The 18,174-nt window shown below is 51.0% G+C and overlaps 6 protein-coding genes across 6 annotated transcripts; 3 read left to right on the top strand and 3 right to left on the bottom strand.

Moving 5' to 3' along the window:
* Nucleotides 1-3,377: 3,377 nt before the first annotated feature.
* On the top strand, nucleotides 3,378-5,048 carry VTN00DRAFT_496 (uncharacterized protein; the record flags this gene model as incomplete). Its single annotated transcript, XM_069431439.1, has 1 exon — nucleotides 3,378-5,048. The coding sequence occupies one exon, from the start codon at nucleotides 3,378-3,380 to the stop codon at nucleotides 5,046-5,048; it is 1,671 nt and encodes a 556-aa protein (XP_069291204.1).
* A 5-nt stretch (nucleotides 5,049-5,053) lies between these two features.
* VTN00DRAFT_495 (uncharacterized protein) lies at nucleotides 5,054-5,499 on the bottom strand (the record flags this gene model as incomplete). The annotated part of the gene is made up of 2 exons (XM_069431428.1): nucleotides 5,054-5,134; nucleotides 5,374-5,499. 2 exons carry the CDS (start codon nucleotides 5,497-5,499, stop codon nucleotides 5,054-5,056), a joined length of 207 nt encoding a protein of 68 aa, XP_069291203.1.
* Nucleotides 5,500-6,256: 757 nt separating this feature from the next.
* Nucleotides 6,257-9,955, top strand: VTN00DRAFT_494 (uncharacterized protein; the record flags this gene model as incomplete). Its single annotated transcript, XM_069431417.1, has 2 exons — nucleotides 6,257-8,524; nucleotides 8,582-9,955. 2 exons carry the CDS (start codon nucleotides 6,257-6,259, stop codon nucleotides 9,953-9,955), a joined length of 3,642 nt encoding a protein of 1,213 aa, XP_069291202.1.
* A 1,422-nt stretch (nucleotides 9,956-11,377) lies between these two features.
* VTN00DRAFT_493 (uncharacterized protein) lies at nucleotides 11,378-13,266 on the top strand (the record flags this gene model as incomplete). The annotated part of the gene is made up of 2 exons (XM_069431406.1): nucleotides 11,378-12,912; nucleotides 12,975-13,266. The coding sequence occupies 2 exons, from the start codon at nucleotides 11,378-11,380 to the stop codon at nucleotides 13,264-13,266; spliced, it is 1,827 nt and encodes a 608-aa protein (XP_069291201.1).
* Nucleotides 13,267-13,977: 711 nt separating this feature from the next.
* On the bottom strand, nucleotides 13,978-14,433 carry VTN00DRAFT_492 (uncharacterized protein; the record flags this gene model as incomplete). Its single annotated transcript, XM_069431395.1, has 1 exon — nucleotides 13,978-14,433. The coding sequence occupies one exon, from the start codon at nucleotides 14,431-14,433 to the stop codon at nucleotides 13,978-13,980; it is 456 nt and encodes a 151-aa protein (XP_069291200.1).
* Nucleotides 14,434-14,943: 510 nt separating this feature from the next.
* Nucleotides 14,944-16,554, bottom strand: VTN00DRAFT_491 (uncharacterized protein; the record flags this gene model as incomplete). Its single annotated transcript, XM_069431384.1, has 6 exons — nucleotides 14,944-15,077; nucleotides 15,200-15,268; nucleotides 15,408-15,918; nucleotides 16,007-16,110; nucleotides 16,182-16,297; nucleotides 16,364-16,554. The coding sequence occupies 6 exons, from the start codon at nucleotides 16,552-16,554 to the stop codon at nucleotides 14,944-14,946; spliced, it is 1,125 nt and encodes a 374-aa protein (XP_069291199.1).
* Nucleotides 16,555-18,174: the final 1,620 nt, after the last annotated feature.

The raw sequence follows: 18,174 nt of genomic DNA, 5'->3' as shown, positions 1-18,174 counted from the left end.
CAATAGACTGGGTGACGCCCATACTAGCTTGAAAACAAGGAGAGCCTATAGAGCTCAAAAGCCCTATGCAGATAGGCAGGCTAGGGCGAGGAAAAGGTCAAGAATGATTATAGATGTGGGTCTAGCCCCAGGGACTAGATAGGGGCAATAATTCTCATTCTGAACCACCAGTTCAGAATGAGAATTGCAGCCCAGGAATCAGGGTCTATCATAGCCGGAAGGCTCCATATGGACGTTAAACTTGATTAATAATAATAATAATACGTGAAGTGGACGACCTTAATAAGGCCCCGGTCCGGGCTCGAGCCCTTTTGGAAATCTCATATGAATTTTTTTTTTCTCACTTCCCATTTGTCTATTATCATTATACATGTAAATTCATAGTTAACTTAATGCCAGCGAGGTTCGTTGCGCATTGTAGTGTGTCTTTGCTTGGGCTTGGATTGGGCGAAGCTGTGTGACTCCATACATCACGTATTGTTATTATTTTATGTTATATTATATTAGAAATATAGAAGCCAGTAGTAGATGATAGAAAGATGATATAAGGAAAAGAAAAATAAGACAGACAAAACAAAAACACATCCAACGCATCCATGAAGCTAAGCTGGCTATAGGACTCGTTTGATCCTAGTACCTTCTTCGTCGTGTTCCATCTCAGACTCCTGTGTCGTTCCTTTGAGTACTGCTGCTGTTCTTTGATGGGAATTGGCGATGGGAGAGTGAGTGCGATGGTGAGGAGGGATCGGAATCGAAGCTTTCGTTGTAGGACGCTCGTCGATGTGCACGTAGTGATGGTGGATGGTATCGAGGTTATATCTGAGGGTTGATGAGAGCGGCAGGGTATGATTGGGGAGGAACGAACTAAAAGTTGGTGTTGGGAGCTGTTCCGGGGAAGGCCCTGTGGTGGGATGGGAAGTCATGAGGTGAGGTGGATGTTGTACGGCGTCGTAGGATGGTAGCTTGAAGGCAGATGAGGCGCGCGGTGAGGTACTTTTGGGGTGCTTGTCCTGCATGTAACTTGCTGTATGGAGAGACAGATCCGTTATCGCCATGACCCAAAGGATGGGAGGTATGATTAATGACGGAAACAAGAGTATCCGGTTCGAGTTTTCTGTTTTCATGTCTTTCCCCTCCCTTCGTCGTCTCCTGGAAGATGGTTCTTCCTTGTCAGAAGAACTTTTGTTGCTCTATTCGTCATGCAAATCTGCTGTGTTATCGCAGCATTTGAAGCCTTTTGTGCGGGATTGCAAGCGTGACTGGTCCTCTTGGTCGCTTTCGACACGCGCTCGATATTTCGAGTACTGCTGGCGTGGACTAGCTGCGTGCGACCTAGCTTCTTGTTGAGTGTAGTTGTCTTCAATCAGCAGTTCTGCCTTCTAAATAATATCCGTGGAAGCAATGGCCATGGTCATCTCCTTCGGCACTTGCTGATGATATATAGGCTTGTGGAACACTGGCAGTCCTTGGACTTCTCGAATTGTCAGTAACACCCGAGTGAGAGATATCCGTTTCGTCCACCCCGCAAGAAATGGGTATAACGCCCTCCGAGAGTTGTAGCATACCTAATTTTTGGGAGACTTCCCCATGGCACTTAATGAGGAATCCAGCTCCCCCAGGGAGACCACAGGCAGCTTGACCAACGTCATTTGACCTAGGCATCAGTTGCCCAGACCTTGTCCAACATAGGTATCTTTGATTTCATTGAACAGCATCTGACTCTGGTCGGCATACCTAACCTTGAGCTCCATGGTTTACGACAAGCTCGTATCACATCTCCACGAGGCTGAAGGGAGCCACGAACCGCTGCTGTGGCAAACCGGCAGCTTCATTGGCTGCGATGACCAGTAGAAGATGGGCAACTGGTACTTTTCTACCAGAGTAACCTCTGCGACAGGGCACTGAGGAAGGCAAACCCCATCTAGCTGCTAGTACTTCTGTACTGGCCGACTACCACACGTGACGGGAGACGATCTCAGCCCGAAGACGTCATGTCAGAAGACCGCTCTAGAGGCTCTACACACGTCCTGCCTGGATTATAGCACCCGAGGTCCCCGGAGAAATATCTCCAGACCGTCAGCTGATAGGCACTGCCCTTGCCCTTGCCCTAAGGCTGTCATACGCGAGGTCGGGGTAAAGTCACGCTGTTTCGGCCCCGTTTCGGTCTTTTGTTTCCCCAGATCCACCGGATCCGCACGGGTCCGGGGCACACCCCGGATTCTCCACCTCGGCCGTCGCATCATTTAGAATTTTAAGCTATATGCCAAGCGGCGAGGGCTAGATCGATCCACCTGGCTGTCCTCTGTACGGGGTACAGAGCTCTTCACTACGATGCGCTAAGGATCTCTGTTACCGGAAACCCCTCACAGATTGCGCCCTGATCTCTTCTGGCTCCTGACTCGAAGATCCCGAGACTCTGGGTCCCGAGACCCTTTCCCTGGATCGGGCTCGAATAGAAGCTGCATCCTCCGGCAAAGCGACTGACATAACTGCATCACATCTCAAAGAGGCGGATTTGGTCCCGATGTCGCAATAAGTCACTTAGATTTTCTGATGAATGCTCATGCTGCGTTCAAGGTCCTTCGCGTCGTATCTGAAGGTATGGGTCAGCCGGTCAAGCTGCACTACTATCTCTGCATGTTTCTATGGGGCTACTCCACTGGCCGAGGCAACCGCCTTTGAGAAGAAAAGGTGGAGCGAGGTGCGTCACCCTGGGGCATCAGGACCACACCGATTAAATGACATTTGGCTGCTTGAGGCAGGCTAACGTTGTCATATGTTCGGACCCGTAGCGGAAAGAGTCCCTCTTAGAAGATCGTCACTTTTTCTGGGGTGATGCGGGGAATGTTCAGGTATCGGATGTCTGTCTTGATTCATGTTCTCTCCCCGCTCGACTCTGCCGACGCCTCCTGGAGAATGAGACACAGAGGATCAGAAATCCTGACTCTGTTCGAGACGAGTGGCCATACCTCTCCGCAGATCTGGGACATCGCTTAGACAGTGATTGTCGGGATTCTGTTCGAGAAGGACATCGCTGACTGGGCTTCCTTACCTCGGGTGATGTATTTAGGTCGCATCTAGACCAACCGGCAATGATCTTCCCATGTTGTCTCACCCGATACACGACATGACGAGAGAACCCCTCATCGGATCTGGGATATGTGTTACGGGGAAACGGATAGATAACCCTTCTCGATCGTCGGGATCCCATCTTGGACAGTCTATAAATCCAAAGGCCATCAGCAGATATATTCCGTTCTTTGAATCATCACAAACTCTTGAGTACACAATCTTGCACGGGTTGGTCCTTTTTCTTTCTTATTATTACCGGTGAAACGTTTCTGTGTTTCATTTTTCTCTAAGGCGCAAACCAAATCATGGTGTTCAACGATTCTCCGCTTATTTCGAACGGCTTTGGTATCACCCCCTCCGGGCCTGAATACGATGCGCTCATCGTCGGCGCCGGCTTTGGGGGCATCTTCTTACTCCACAACCTCCGCAAGCTCGGCTACGACGTCAAGATCTATGAATCCGGGACCGACCTAGGAGGAACGTGGCACTGGAATTGCTATCCCGGTGCGCGTGTGGACTCCGAAATTCCAGTTTACGAATATTCCATGCCGGAAGTATGGAAGGATTGGACATGGACTGAGAAGTATCCAGGGTGGGAAGAGCTGAGGAAGTACTTTGATCATGTGGACAAGGTCCTCGATATTAGGAAGGACGTTGAATTCAAGACGAAGGTTGTGGGAGCCCAGTTCAAATTGGACGAGAACAAATGGCACGTCGAGACCGAGGATGGACGCACTACCAAGTGCCGCTTCTTCTTGGTATGCAGTGGCTTTGCCGCAAAGCGCTATATCCCTGACTTCAAGGGACTCGACACCTTCAAGGGCACCATCTACCACTCAGCCTTCTGGCCCGACACGGGAGTTGATGTCAAGGGCAAGCGCGTGGCCATCATTGGCACTGGCTCTACTGGAGTTCAGATTATCCAGGAGTGGGCCAAGGAAGCCGACTTCACCACGGTCTTTCAGAGGACACCCAACCTTGCTCTTCCTATGAACCAGAAGAAACTCACTCCAGAGGAACAGAACGCGAAAAAGTCGACATATCCCAAATTTTTCGAGGACAGGATGAAGACCTTCTCCGGCATGCGCTACGACTGGTACCCAAAGAACACCTTCGATGACACCCCCGAGGAAAGGGAAGCGTTCTTTGAAGAACTCTGGTCGAGGGGCGGCTTCGAGTTCTGGCTCGCTACTTATAGGGACATGCTCTTTGACCTGAAGGCCAACCGAGAGGCCTACAACTTCTGGGCCAAGAAGACGCGGGCAAGGATTAACGATCCCCGGAAGAAAGACATCCTCGCCCCGTTGGAACCATTCCACCCATTCGGCACAAAGCGTCCTTCGTTGGAGCAGGACTTCTACGAGCAGTTCAACAAGCCTAACGTTGACGTTGTCGACGTGAGGAATAACCCGATTGCTGAGATTAAGCCCGATGGCATCGTTACCAAAGATGGTTCTTTCTACCCTACCGATATTATTGCCCTGGCCACAGGATTCGACGCTGTGACCGGTAGCATGGCCAACATGGGCCTGCGCAACATCCACGGCAAGGCGCTGGCGGATGAATGGAAAGACGGAGCAAACACATACCTTGGCATGACGCGCACTGGATATCCAAACATGTTCTTCCTGTACGGAACCCATGGACCGACTGCCTTCGCGAATGGACCGTCAGCTGTTGAACTCCAGGGTCGGTGGATCGTGGACGCCGTCCACAAGATCGCGACGAGCGGCATCCGATCTGTAAATCCGACGCCCGAGGCTGAGAAGCAGTGGAAGGAGAAGGTCAACCAGCTCTCGGACGTTACGCTGTTCCCACTGGCGGACTCGTGGTACATGGGTGCCAACTTGCCAGGCAAGAAACGGGAGCAGCTCAACTTTGCAGGAGGATTGCCCATGTATGAAAGCATTACGCGGAAGGCCTTAAATAACTGGGAGGGTTTTACTGTCACGTATGGAGTGAATTTCTTCTCGTGAGCCATCTAGGTAAATGCTGAGTATCTCCCAGTATGCAGCGATTTCCTCGTCTTTGAGTCGGAAGAGGTGGTGCGGAGGTTTGAGTACTGACATATCAGTGCATACTGATGTACTTTTTTCGGTTTAGTAGTTTAGTTTCTGCTTTTTTGATAGCATTTCAATTCATTGGCTCTTGTCCTATTCTTCAAGACATTCAATTAGTGTCCAGTCATGTCGGTAGATGCAGTCATCCTCGAGACCAGTAGGCATGGTATTACCGTTTTCGTACAAACATTACTGTCCATCGGATTATGTAATGCGGAGACACCGCGGGGGCCACGCGTACGGTACTGTCATATCCCTGCAGGGCTGGCTTTGCCTGTACGCAGCACGTCCCCGGCACCGACTCGAGCGCATCATCTTGCAGTGGCTCGTGGTGAAGCACCGACAAAGAGGGGTATTTCTTCGACATGTATGAACCCGTGTGTGCAGGTTAGCAGGAGTTGGACAGACCCGCCCCTTTTGCTCCATATCCCAAGGCTAACTTTCTTTTACCCCTTTACTAAGTAGACACTGACGTGACGGGGAATCCTTAGCTCGCCAGGTACGGCGCCCTGTCCGCTCGTTCGGATTTCCGCTTTCGGGCCCCAAGCATCGACTCCCGTCTCGAGACCTCCTCAACGTGCACCTCTTCTAGTTCGTCTACCGTCTGAACAACGTTTCTAAGCTTCCTCTGAGTCAAGTGGACAAGCCGGAAAAGGCCCCCGATAACGCTTACGTTGACACAGTCGGGGGTTGCGCGTGCTGCCCGCAGGAGCCCCCCTTCCTGCATACTAAATACTAGCTCCGGTTCCGCGGAGCGAACCTACGACTCGGCGAGCTCTCCTTGCTACGCAACCGTGCCTCTGCGGGCAGTCTGATCCACCTCAATCGTGCACCGCATACTCTCTGTCCATGCAATTCGATCAGTGCGGTCGTGGGGGAATTCATACACCGTTTTTTCCACGAAAGAATTGCGGCGTCTTTCTCTCTCCTTTCCGCGCGGATGGGTCGTTCGTCGTCTTACGTCGGAAACCGAGTTGACGGACGGCACGACAGACACATGCAAGGATCCCGACCCCGCGAGGTGAAGAAGGGCAAAAAAAGAGTTAAGGTAGCACAAAAGAAGGGGAATTGATGCAGGGCTTTTTATTCATCTACGTCACCGTCTCGTCTGCTTCGACTCTACGATGACCGTTACTACCCCGAACGCTTCTTCCTCCGCTGACCCTCCTTCCGACGACTCTCGTACGGCCCCAGCCGCCGGAAGTACTCCACAGCGACAAGGTTCGCAGTCCAGTACTTCTGGCCTGGCCAATCAGTTCGTTGGAGACACTGGGAATAAAGGCTCTGAAAATGTTGCAGGACAGACTGGGTCGCAGACGAGTGTCGCTGGGAGTAATAGTGGACAAGGTGCAGCTGATCCCCAGCGGGGTCACAAACAGGAAGAGCCAGTGGAATTGGACGAGTTTGGTCTCCCGGTTCGGAAGACGCATTCCCGACTCGTGAGCCAGTCCTCGGAGGAGTCTGAGGTTTTCCACGAGGCTCCAGAGGACATTAGCACAGTAGAGAGTGAACCTGCTGAGGAACCAGTCCACCAGGGAGGACATGCTGCGGGCGAGCAAGCTCAGAGTGGAAAACAGGACTCTTTACCTGGGAAGACTGAGGCAGGACCTACAGCATCAGAAAGTAAGGTTCAAGCAGAGAGGATAACTGAGAGATCCTCGGACACTGCCGTTTCCAACAATGGGAAAGAACACGCTGCTAGCTATCAGAATCAGAATACAGCCGGGAGTGGCATTACCGCCGGCAGTGTATCTGCAGACTCGAATGCAGCCTCTAAGGATAAACCGCTGAGCTTAGAACAGCAATTCCAGTCAGATGCTCACAATGATACGATAAAGAATAAGAGCTCGAAAGATAGAGCAAGGCCTTCTGAATGGTCTCATCAACGGCTCACTGAGCAAGATGAGTCGGATGAGGAAGAGGAAGAGAGTGAGGGAGAATGGCGGGATATGCCCGCTTTGGGCGAGTTTGACGTGTACGATGACTACGGGAGGATCATCGCTCGTGGCTCCAAGCAGGAAGACGATGAAGCGGTGTACAGAGGATTGGGAGGTGCTGGCAAGGGGTACACTCGAGTCCGACTCGACGAAGATGCCATGTCAGCGACCAGTATGGACGAGGACACGAGCTATCTTTTCAAAGAAGGCCACACCAACTCCGCCGGTGTGGATGAGGAGCTACGAGATAGTGTCACGCAGCTGCAGGCTACGAAAGACCTTCTCACTGAGAGTCAGAGGATCGCATACGTCGGAGTGGCAAGGTTGACTATATACCAGATGGTCAAAGAGCTCCAAGACATTGAACCAACGAGATCCTCCAAGAAGAGTCTGCAAGGTGCAGCGGATTCGATGAGGAAGTGGGGCCAGCAGATGATGTCCCGACTCTACACTCATATGGACATTGACTCAGCGGAGCAGATCATGATCGAGCAATTGGCTGAGCATGGGGTTCAGCCTGCAGATCTTGTTCGTCCGTTAATGCAGAATGCTCGAGTGAAGAATCCTATGGCGGAGAGCGTCGCTTCACCTAAGAGACCGAGTTCCTCAACAGCCTCACCGAGCTCAAAAGCAAATCCACGAAGTAGCTTGTCTGCTGAGACTGAGAAATCGTCCGAGCCATCATCTCCTCCGCCGTGTGAGGATCTCAGCAACGAGGATCTGCCAGAGGTTCGCATGCCGTCTCAGTTGCCTTCGTCTGAGAAAATAGATATCGACCTTCGATGGACCGTGCTTTGTGATCTCTTCTTGGTGCTTGTCTCGGATGCAACATACGACGCTCGGTCACGACGTCTGTTGGAACGTGTCGGTCAGGCCATGGAGGTACCATGGATCCAGATCTGTCGATTTGAGAAGCGAGTCACCGATGCCCTGGAGATGCAGGAGACCGTTGAGAAGGAGAAATGGGACGAAACAGAGAACATGGAAAACCGTCGCAAGATGGCCCTGAAGAAAAAGTATATGATAATGGGTCTGGCAACGGTCGGTGGTGGACTTGTCATTGGCCTGTCTGCCGGACTGCTGGCGCCAGTTATAGGTGCCGGTCTTGCCGCTGGTTTTACAACCATCGGCATTTCAGGAACGAGTGCCTTTTTGAGCGGTGCTGGTGGAACTGCTCTGATTGCTGGAGGTGCAACCCTCACTGGAGGTACAATTGGTATTCGGGCTTCACACAGACGAACGGGAGCAGTCAAGACTTTTGAGTACCGTCCGTTGCACAACAACAAGAGGGTCAACTTGATCATTACCGTGTCTGGCTGGATGACCGGTAAGATTGATGATGTTCGATTACCATACAGCACGGTAGATCCCATTATGGGCGATATCTATTCGGTTCTATGGGAACCGGAAATGCTTCAGAGTATGGGTGCCACAATCAATATCCTAGCGACAGAGGTAGGTGTCAACCGTCCTTCTCTAATTTGATGTGGCCAATTCTGACATCTAGCCCAGGCCCTAACACAAGGGTTGCAGCAAGTTCTCGGAAGTACCGTCCTTGTGGCGCTCATGGCATCTCTGCAGCTGCCAATCGTCCTGACGAAGCTGTCGTACTTGATCGACAACCCTTGGAATGTCTCTCTGGGTCGCGCCAACGCGGCCGGACTCATCCTTGCCGACTCATTAATGGCGCGAAATCTCGGGAATAGACCGGTTACCTTACTTGGGTTTTCTCTTGGTTCAAGGGTTATCTTTTCCTGCTTGAAGGAGCTCGCTAACAAAGGCGCCTACGGCCTCGTGCAAAATGTGTACCTGTTCGGATCACCAATCGTGGCGAATAAAGATGAGTATCTGAAAGCCCGAAGCGTGGTCTCTGGCCGTTTTGTAAACGGCTACGCATCTAATGATTGGATCCTGGGATATCTGTTCCGTGCCACCAGCGGTGGAATAATGCGCGTGGCAGGCCTGGCGCCTGTTGAAGGCATTCCAGGACTGGAGAATATCGACGTGACTAATTTCGTCAACGGCCATATGGCCTACCGTGCGGCTATGCCGCGTCTGCTGCGAGAGGTCGGCTGGGAAGTGCTGAATGAGGAGTTTGCGGAGATCGAGGATCCCGACCCGGACAACCATGCGGAGCGGCAACGAGAGTTGATCCGTGAAATTGACGAAGCCCGCAGAGAAGCGGAGCTCAAGCCCGAGAAGAAGCGGTTCGGCTTCTTCAAGCGAGGCAAGCTGGCGGAGAAGAAGGTATGGGAAACGTACGATCCTAACGATATGGGTCGCCGCAGTTCGACCGATAGTTCTGGCACCGGGCACGGTAGTGTGGGCAGCGTGCTGTTTGATATCGATGCCATCAGGGCTGAGTTGGCCAGCGAACAGATAGAAGTCAAGCAGCTAGAGTCCACGCTACCTCCTATGAAACTGGACCTCAACTCACTTTCTACTGATCACGATTCCTCTACAAGCAAAGATACGTCCTCTGATCCGAAGCAAACCAAGAGCGCAGACACAGAGAAGACCTCCAAGGGACAACCGTCGGGCACTTCAGAGGCCAAATCGCCCTATGATGATCTGTATACAGTGCCCGGGGAAGAAGATGTTCAGATGACCTTCGATACCTCGTACCAGGCTCCGTCATCATCGCACCACGGGTACTCCGCCTCCTCGCCAACCTTCCGAAAGGCAGACGAGGACGTCTACTCATCACCCTCGTCCTCACAGCTTAGAAGACCATCTGCCGCCTTCAGCATCGGATCCGCTTCCGCCGCGGGTGGTGCTGCAGGTGTAGCTACGTCGCTAAGTACCCTGAGTCTGGAGCGCAACGCGTGGGCTGAGGATGAATTTGGGAATGGTGGAAAGGGTGAGATTCAGATGACGTTTGAGTGAGCTTTATGTCTCACTTTGCTTCATTTAAATGCCGAAGGAGACGTGATTATAATGCGGTTCGTGAACTCTTTACTATGAGTAAAGGAAGGCTGGTGCCTATGATGGAGAACCACGAGTGAAGTGCCATGGTTACGTGAAGTACCTATATTCTCATTTGCTGCTGCGGGTACTCTTTTTTTCAAGGGAACAGATATTTTTTGTCTCTTTTCGTAATAACGTTCGGACAAGACACATGGATGGCGTGATTGGTCTGAGTGTGTTGTTCAATGTAAGCTCCATGGTCTACGTGGACAATATCAACATGCATTGAGAGAAGAAGAGGCGTTGACTAGTGCGCTTTGCTCCCCAGGTGCTTTGTATTTCATTCATTTTTCACCTTTGGCGTGCTATACTTCTCTTATGGTAATTATATCCTGCTAACCTGGAGGATGAACAGTTGGGAACTGGAATTCGATTGGCAATGCGCAGAAACCCTGAAGGTCAAGAGAGCCATTGGTGCAGATTAGCAGCTACTGTACTGTACATATATACGCATTGCTTGATACAAAAAAATTGGCTGTGTATCTCAAACGTTGGGATCTTAACTATAGAAGAACGTCTTTGCCATATGGATCGCCCAACGCGTTTCTTATCATAAGCTACGATGTTGATGACTTCAGATCGCGGAAGAGACCCATGGTTGGGAGCTATCAGGAACGACCAGAACTCCGCGCGCGCTAGCGCGAGAAAAACATCGCTTACCTAGTTATAAGAATCGATTCCGAATTGGTTTCTGCGAACGATTTCTCTCCACATTGGGCTCCTTTAGGAATTCATTACGGCAAGGCACGGTGCTGGCGACAGCTCGTCCACTGACGAGTCACGATTCGTTGATGCGGAGCAACGTAGCATAGCGTGTCACACGAGGGAGAGCGCGCGTGTTGGTGCCGCCTCGCCCCGGCCATCTCGCTCTCTCCACCGAACTCGACGCATACCCTCCCCCCTCCTGCTGCTCCGAGCGCAGCGTGAATTGCGGTGATACCGTATTTCCTTTCGACTAGCTTGCTCAATTGTATCGTCTTTCTCGCACAATGCGCCTGTGAATGAATCCCCCCCTGTGCGCGCACGTTTTGGGCTCGATCTCGATTGGAGAAATGAGATAGCTACTAGTTACGATCAGAAACGACCAAACGAAACCCGAACCTCGTGTGCGCGGATAGATAAAGAGCGCGAAGCGAACGATTCCTTCCACCGATTACCAGAAGCCCCCGGTATAGCACAGCGCAGGAGATTCAGATTCCAAACCGTCGTCAGTCAGGGGAGGTTATAGTTATCAGGGGGAAGACGAGACAGGTCCTGTCCTCGGTAGATTACCTAGATACTTCTAGCAGCAGGAGGGAAATTTTCCAAGTCGACTCGATTCGACTCGACATATTACAAACTATGGCTACGAGTGCGAAACCAGAGGCGAGCTACGCCTCCACGCGACTGACAAGGAGAAATTACAATGGTCCACCGCTGTTGAGTCAGGTCGGTGGGAAGAAGGTGCGCGAGGATAGCAGGTACGGAAGCTCAGACAATAATAACAACGACAACATGGAGGGGAAGGAGGAGCGGGAGCCGGAAATAAAGAGCGAAAAGAAGATGAAGGTCCACGAACCCGCGACGGACGACGAGCCCCTCAGCTCGAGCGACGAGAGCGAGAGGAGTAATAGGACGGCTTCGTCGCGGTCGTCTAGAGGTACTAAGAGGGTCCGGCCGGCGGGGAAGACGTTGGAGGAGAAGCTGGCGGAGAGTGATGCTGCTGCTGCTTCTACTGCCCCGACGGAGGAGGAGAATGACAAGAGCGAATGGAGGAATAGCAAGAAAGAGAAAGCAGAGCCACGGCAGGGGTCGAGGAAGTCTGCCAGACGGAGCACCGCCGCCGCTGCTGCTGCTGCTGAGGAGAAGCCGCAACGGCAGTCTCCGAAGCGATCGTTGAGTGACATTCTCGGTGATGATGACGAGGAGGATATTTTCTTCTCCCTGTTCTCTTCACAAAGTTCGAAGAGGCGGAAGACTATCGGGTACGGGGGTCTCAAGAACATACATGCTCCTCCGTCGTCGTCACTTAAAGCCCCGGGCTCGTCGCAGTCGGAGATGCTGCCGTCGCCGGGGCTCAAACAGCCGAGGGATATACCTCTCAAGGAGCCTGAGGCTAAGGAGGAACAGGAGGAGAGTGGGTTTAAGGTTCCCAGGGAGATTGATATTGCGAGTCCAGCTTCCAGAAAGAGTCGCACACGGAAGAACAAGAACGCGAAGAAAGAAAATGATGAGTCGCAGCCGACATTTAAGATGCCCCCGGGTATCGATGACAACGATGCCGTCCACTCCTCCCAAGTTGGCGGTGAATTCAAACAGCCGCCTGGATTACCCAACGACAGTATCTCCAGCTCCTCTCTCGCTACGTCGTCCGCGAAGGATCAGCACCTCTTCGATCTGGATGACGATTCTCTCTCTTCTCCGCTCAGCTCTCCTACCTCGGACCTCTCCCTGGAACTATCACAGGAGGAGAAAGCGCTCCTGGCCGCGGAAAAGGCGGCGCCGCCTGCACCCCCTCCACCGAGCGAGTCTCTCTGCCCCATGTGCAAGCAGCCCGTGGAGCCGGAGCATCTTGCGGAATTCATGGCACAGCCCAGGCGGCGCGTCCGCGACCAGCATCGCTTCTGCGAGTCCCACCGGGCGCGGTCCGCAGAGAAAGAGTACCGCGAAAGAGGCTACCCGATGGTCGATTGGAACAAGTTCAACGACCGCATCCGTGGCCATTTTGCTGCCCTCGAGAAGATCCTGGAGCCGGACTATCCGTCCTCGTACTACCGGAACATTCTCGACACGGACCTGAAGTCGGGGAAGGCGAGGAATTTCCGACTCATGCTCTCGGGGGATGGGCTGGAGAGGATCTCCTGCGGCTATTACGGGACAAGAGGGGCGAGTATGATGTATGCGTCCCTGTTACTCTACTTTCAGATTAATGCCCTTTCCACTGACTTTTTCTTTCCAGGTTAAACGCCGTGACGACCCGATTCTCAAAGAAGCTGCGCCGCCTCGCGGCGACCGACAACGTGATCAAGACCGCCGGCGTGACAATATACGCGCAGGCGGTCCTGGTGCCCGAGTTGTCCGTGCTGCTGGTGAAAGAGGACATGAACGTGAACGACGAAGATGCGAGACAGATTCTGCGAGAGAGTATCGACATCGGCGAGAAGGTGAACTATGCGCCGAATGACGTGGTCCCTGTTCCCCCTGAGGAGAAGGATTCTGTTGATGATGATCAGAACGGTATGAGCGTGTAGATTGGAGTCATTTTGCTTTGAAGGGTATACTTTGTCTCGAGCAGTTTGCTTTTGCCATGTGGAGTTGTCAATATATGGCTTACTTTTTCTTTTTTTTTCATTGCTACTGGCTAGCTGGTGTATGTTTTAGCGAGCTGTATGTATATAGGTATACTCTTTCGCGCGATGTTTGATACCTACTGTCAGGGTTTTAGCTGCAGTGAAGTATGAACGGAGTTAAATGGACAGGTCGAGATGTCAAGATAGGAAGCTCATTGGTCTTCGTGTCGGAGGAAATCTAGGTACATAGAATGTCCAATCGATACTAAGAGCAAGGCAAGACCACTATGTGGTTCCGTTATTGCAATGATTGGCCATGCTGTCAATTGGTTAAAAATAACACAACGGTGGATGTTGTAGGAACGCAGTATGGATTCTTCATTGCGCCATGCCATTATCAGAACTTCCGCGGCACCCTTGAAAGAAATCTGTATAGTACAGGAGGACATGTCCTTCTCGAACATAGGGATTTATTTACTTGTGATCCCCGTCATCAAATCATGCAATGTGAAAAAGTGATGTAGACCCTAAACCTTTTCCTCCGATAATCGATCATCTCCGATGACCATCCCGTCCTCGTCGTCGGACCGTTGTTGGCATTCCATCCCATCCGTAAATCCTGCCAACCCCCCTCATTCACAACTCAATAAAGAACCCAAAAGACGTATCCATTCAAAGCTTCGCCCTGCGACTCTTCTCCACAACCTCCATCACAGCGTCCACCCCCGCCTGCGCAACCTGACGATCCTGATCCGGCGTCCCCGTACTACACCCGATCGCACCCACCACCTCCCCATCCACCACGATCGGCACCCCGCCCCCAATCACCATGAACCGTCCCCCATTCGAGTTATTAATCCCATACGCGGGCCCACCGGGCCAGACGTTCTCCTTGTAGACGTGCGTGGGGACTTTATGGCCCGCGGCCGTGAAGGCTTTGTTGATAGCGATGTCGATAGACGTCAATTTGGCGCCGGGCATGCGCGAGAAGTGGAGCAGGTAGAGGGTCGCGTCGACAATGGCGATGTTCATGGGCACGCCGAGGGACTCGGCCTTTTTGGTGCAGGCCGCGGCGGCGATTTGGGCCGCGGGGAGGGAGAGGTTGTGTTGGGTTGTGAGGGCGGACATCTCTGTGTATGTATTTGTATGGGTAGGTAGGTAGTGGGTAGGAATATGGGTAATTGATTGATCGGGTCTTGAATGAATTGGAGAGATAGAGATAGTTAGATGGAGGTCTAGCTAGATAGATATCTATCTATCTCCCTCCGCACTCGGCCGAACGAGCCCGAATACCGATGACGGCAAACTCCGCACAGCCGAGACGAAAAGCAGAGCTTCCTCCGCATTTTGATAGGGCGCTTCAAATCCCGAGTCCCGATCTTCTACACATCATCATCATCATCATCTACATGCCACGATTGCATCGAGGGTGATTTCGGATGGTTTTGATATTATTCCGAATCTGAAATGTTCTTAATATAGTATGCAGTACAATTGTCTTGTCAGACATTCATTGATTGGCTCTCTTCGATCGTTCGATCGAATTAGCTTCCAAAGCAAACCCCGCATCCCGACCGAGCTCTTCCTTTATCTTATCCTACCTTACCTACCTAGCTAAGGTACCCTATAATAGTAGGGCTAGTTGCCAAAACTTTCGTTGTATCCCTGTTGCAAGCCGTCTAGAGTACCTCGCTGCTTTTGCTTCACTGGATGAGCTTTGCTTGAGGTCCATGGCTTAGGTACCCTCCAATAGCTCCCAATGTCTGTGGAAGCTATAAAGGATAAGAAAGCTTCTTGACTCTGTAAAGGAATGTATAAGTTTCTTGTGAAACATGTTGTAGCATGCCAAGGGGAAAAATTGTTGACCGACAGCTTGCAATTATGTTTGCCTTACCCGCATGATAGAAGTCCATGCCTTGATACCCCTTGTCAGTCAATTTATTATTGTTCGAGGATATTGAGACTATGAGGGTGACCCTTAGTGCATTCATGTCGTCTTAAACTCTTTCTATTAAGGTTCACAAGAAGAAATCCCTGATATACATATCAAGCACATACCCCTCAGTCATCCCAAAATAAACCATCCCAATCCCACTCATTACCATCATCCTCAATCAATCGCCCCCTCACACCCATCTCAAACAGCCTCCGTCTCCGATGTATGGACACCTCCGTAAGTCTCTCGCGACGCCGGAACTCCCCCATGTCAGGAAGCTCTGGTGGTGTCCAGGGCGCATCGAAGAACCCCCAACTGTCCAGCCGTCCGCGGTCCCACAGGACGTATCCCCATGGACGCAGATCGCGGGTATGGATGCTGTTGGCGAAATCCTTGCGGCTGAGCGTGAGGTGTGCCCGCCACCAGGCGTCTTCCGGACCGGTGTCGGGATCGTAGTAGAAGGGGTTTCCGGCCTCATAGGTCACTACGGAGTCATCATGGTTCTCGAGTGTGGTGCTATCGTCTACGCGGTCCCAGCTGTTCCAACTGTTCCAAATCGTTAGTATCTCGTGGATGGAGTGGCGTGTTTCCCACAGGTTCCAGTCAAGCAGTTCATAGAGCTCCTCGTAGCTTCCGGGAGTGATGACCCGGTGGAGAAATGGTAGACCGTGCGAAACCTGGTGATCAGTGGTAATATCAGTAAAGACCGTCACTCACGGGGACAGGAAGACAAGAAGGAGAGATTAATAAATACGGACCATATACAGCTTGTAGCCTAAATGATTCCGGTGGCTTCCAGGCTTCTTGATCCGCGTAGTGGACCCGACTCTGTGCCCACCCGATATCATGCTCCGCTACCTCGTCAAATCCTGATATCTCGTCAGCCAGGAACAGTAAACCAATGTCTCTAATATATATATATATATATATATATATAGACGACGGAACAGATAATCCGCAACACAGGCAAGCTGCTCATTCTCCCAGGCCGCATAACGTTCCATGTGGAGGTACAACTGATCCTCGAACCCGAGCTGCGATCCCTTGGCATCCCACCTATTACAGAGGCGGAAGAGACTGGAAAATACCTCAAATCGATAGAAAGTGCGTACCAATCTATACCGCTCGCTGAGAGAAAGGGGCCAAACCTCGCCCTCGCCGCGACCAGTGGGAGCCCGCGACAGCGCAGCGGATGCGAAGTCGTCGACAAAAAACCCAACACGGCTGTGCAGGGCCAAAGCCTCCTGGGCATATTTGAACGTCCACGGAGGTATTTTATTGTCAAAGCAGTCTTTCCAAGATGTCGTAGACATTGTCTCGTTCCCAGGGCCACGTACACTTTTGGGATTCCACTGCAGCAAGCACGTCAGGTAGCAGGTTGAAGACAATTGCCCCTTGAATGCTCTACGGTATACCCAATAGAAGGAAGGATGGGAAAGTATAGTGGCTTTCAGGCTGGGAAGATCGTAATTTCGCCCAGGATGGCCTCCTTCAATCTCATCGATAGTGTGACCAACGAAGGCTTAGGCGGGTGCATGTCGTTCTCTGCATTCATTTTCGAGCTTCGAAGGAATTATTTTGAATAGAAAGGTGAGATTCAGATCTCGTAGCTTTATGAGAATGTCAAATATATATCTGGTATATATAGAAAACGTTTTTGACAGTACAGTCGCACTTCCCCAAAAGGGGTCGTATAGACGTCGAGTCAAATAGAGTGAGTGCTCTGACTCCTCGCTCTTCACCTCCCCCCCCCCCCCCCCAAATAACTCGTATAGTCAGTCCCAGGAAATTAAAAGGTCTTAGGTAGACATGCCTCATTTATATCGACCAAATCCTAAAACGTGCAAGCAGGTAAGCTGCTGGAGGTATATATGGAGGCCCCCGAAGACTACCGAAGATCCAAAAACACAGAAATAGCGTAAATAGCGCCATGTTGGAAGAAATAAGAGCACGAAATCAGTATACCGATAGAAAATGTATAAAGCACTAAGCACTGAGATGAGCAACTGTAGGAAACCCAGCCGTTTTTATAGACAAAATTTCCCTCTCTGCGGGCCTCAAAATATTCACGATTCTTTCTCAGTTTGCTGTATCCTTTGTATAGTGTTAAAATACAAGAACATTTGCTAGATATCACAAACAAATAGATAAAGATCTGGGGTATTGGGTCGGTAAAGCAAACTAGATTAGGTCTCGCATTGTCTCCGCTTCAAGCGTATGCGGGGATAAATGACCTCTATACTATAGACATGTAAAAGGAACTATGTACACTCACAGAAGTTATTGGCAAGAAATCAAGTACTGTACGGAAGTGATTCAGGGACTGAATTCTTTGAAAGGCTTGCAACGGAATCCAATCTCAGTACCGTGAATTCATTCTTGATGATCTTAAAGAATGCGTAGCGGGATGAAAAGACTGATGGCTAAGTACCATACAAGATGGTTCAATAAGAAGGACTGCCTACCTAGGTAGGTAGATACCTGCTAACGCCCTTCTCATTGAAAGGGGAGGAGCTCATTGAAGCTCCCTCCATTGGAATGTCAGGGACTGAACAAACAAGAAAACAGCCACGTTCGCAAAACCACAAATCCTCCACCTAACGGCACGTATAGCTGTTACTTCTGACAAAGGTTATTGCTTAAAGTCGTTTGTGACAGATATCCGTGGGACGGGAATATTTGTGGGAAACAAGCAGAGGGGGTTTGCAGATAGCATCCATCCATTCTTACAAGAATCTCCGCAAGATACTCATAAGTCCTTCTTTACATTTCCATGAAATGAAATACTAACCTGGCCTCGCTTGGTCCTAGAAACAAACAGCCATCTACCTAATGCGCCTTACGGATGATTTTCCGCTCGTACAGTCAATTGATACTGAACTATACTTACATATCACAAGGCAATCAATCCATTCAACTCTACTTGAAAAAGG

Source organism: Thermoascus crustaceus (assembly GCF_041956765.1).
Source record: "Thermoascus crustaceus strain CBS 181.67 unplaced genomic scaffold VTN00scaffold_1, whole genome shotgun sequence".
Classification (NCBI taxonomy): domain Eukaryota; kingdom Fungi; phylum Ascomycota; class Eurotiomycetes; order Eurotiales; family Thermoascaceae; genus Thermoascus; species Thermoascus crustaceus.
This window is presented reverse-complemented; position numbering and strand designations above follow the sequence as displayed.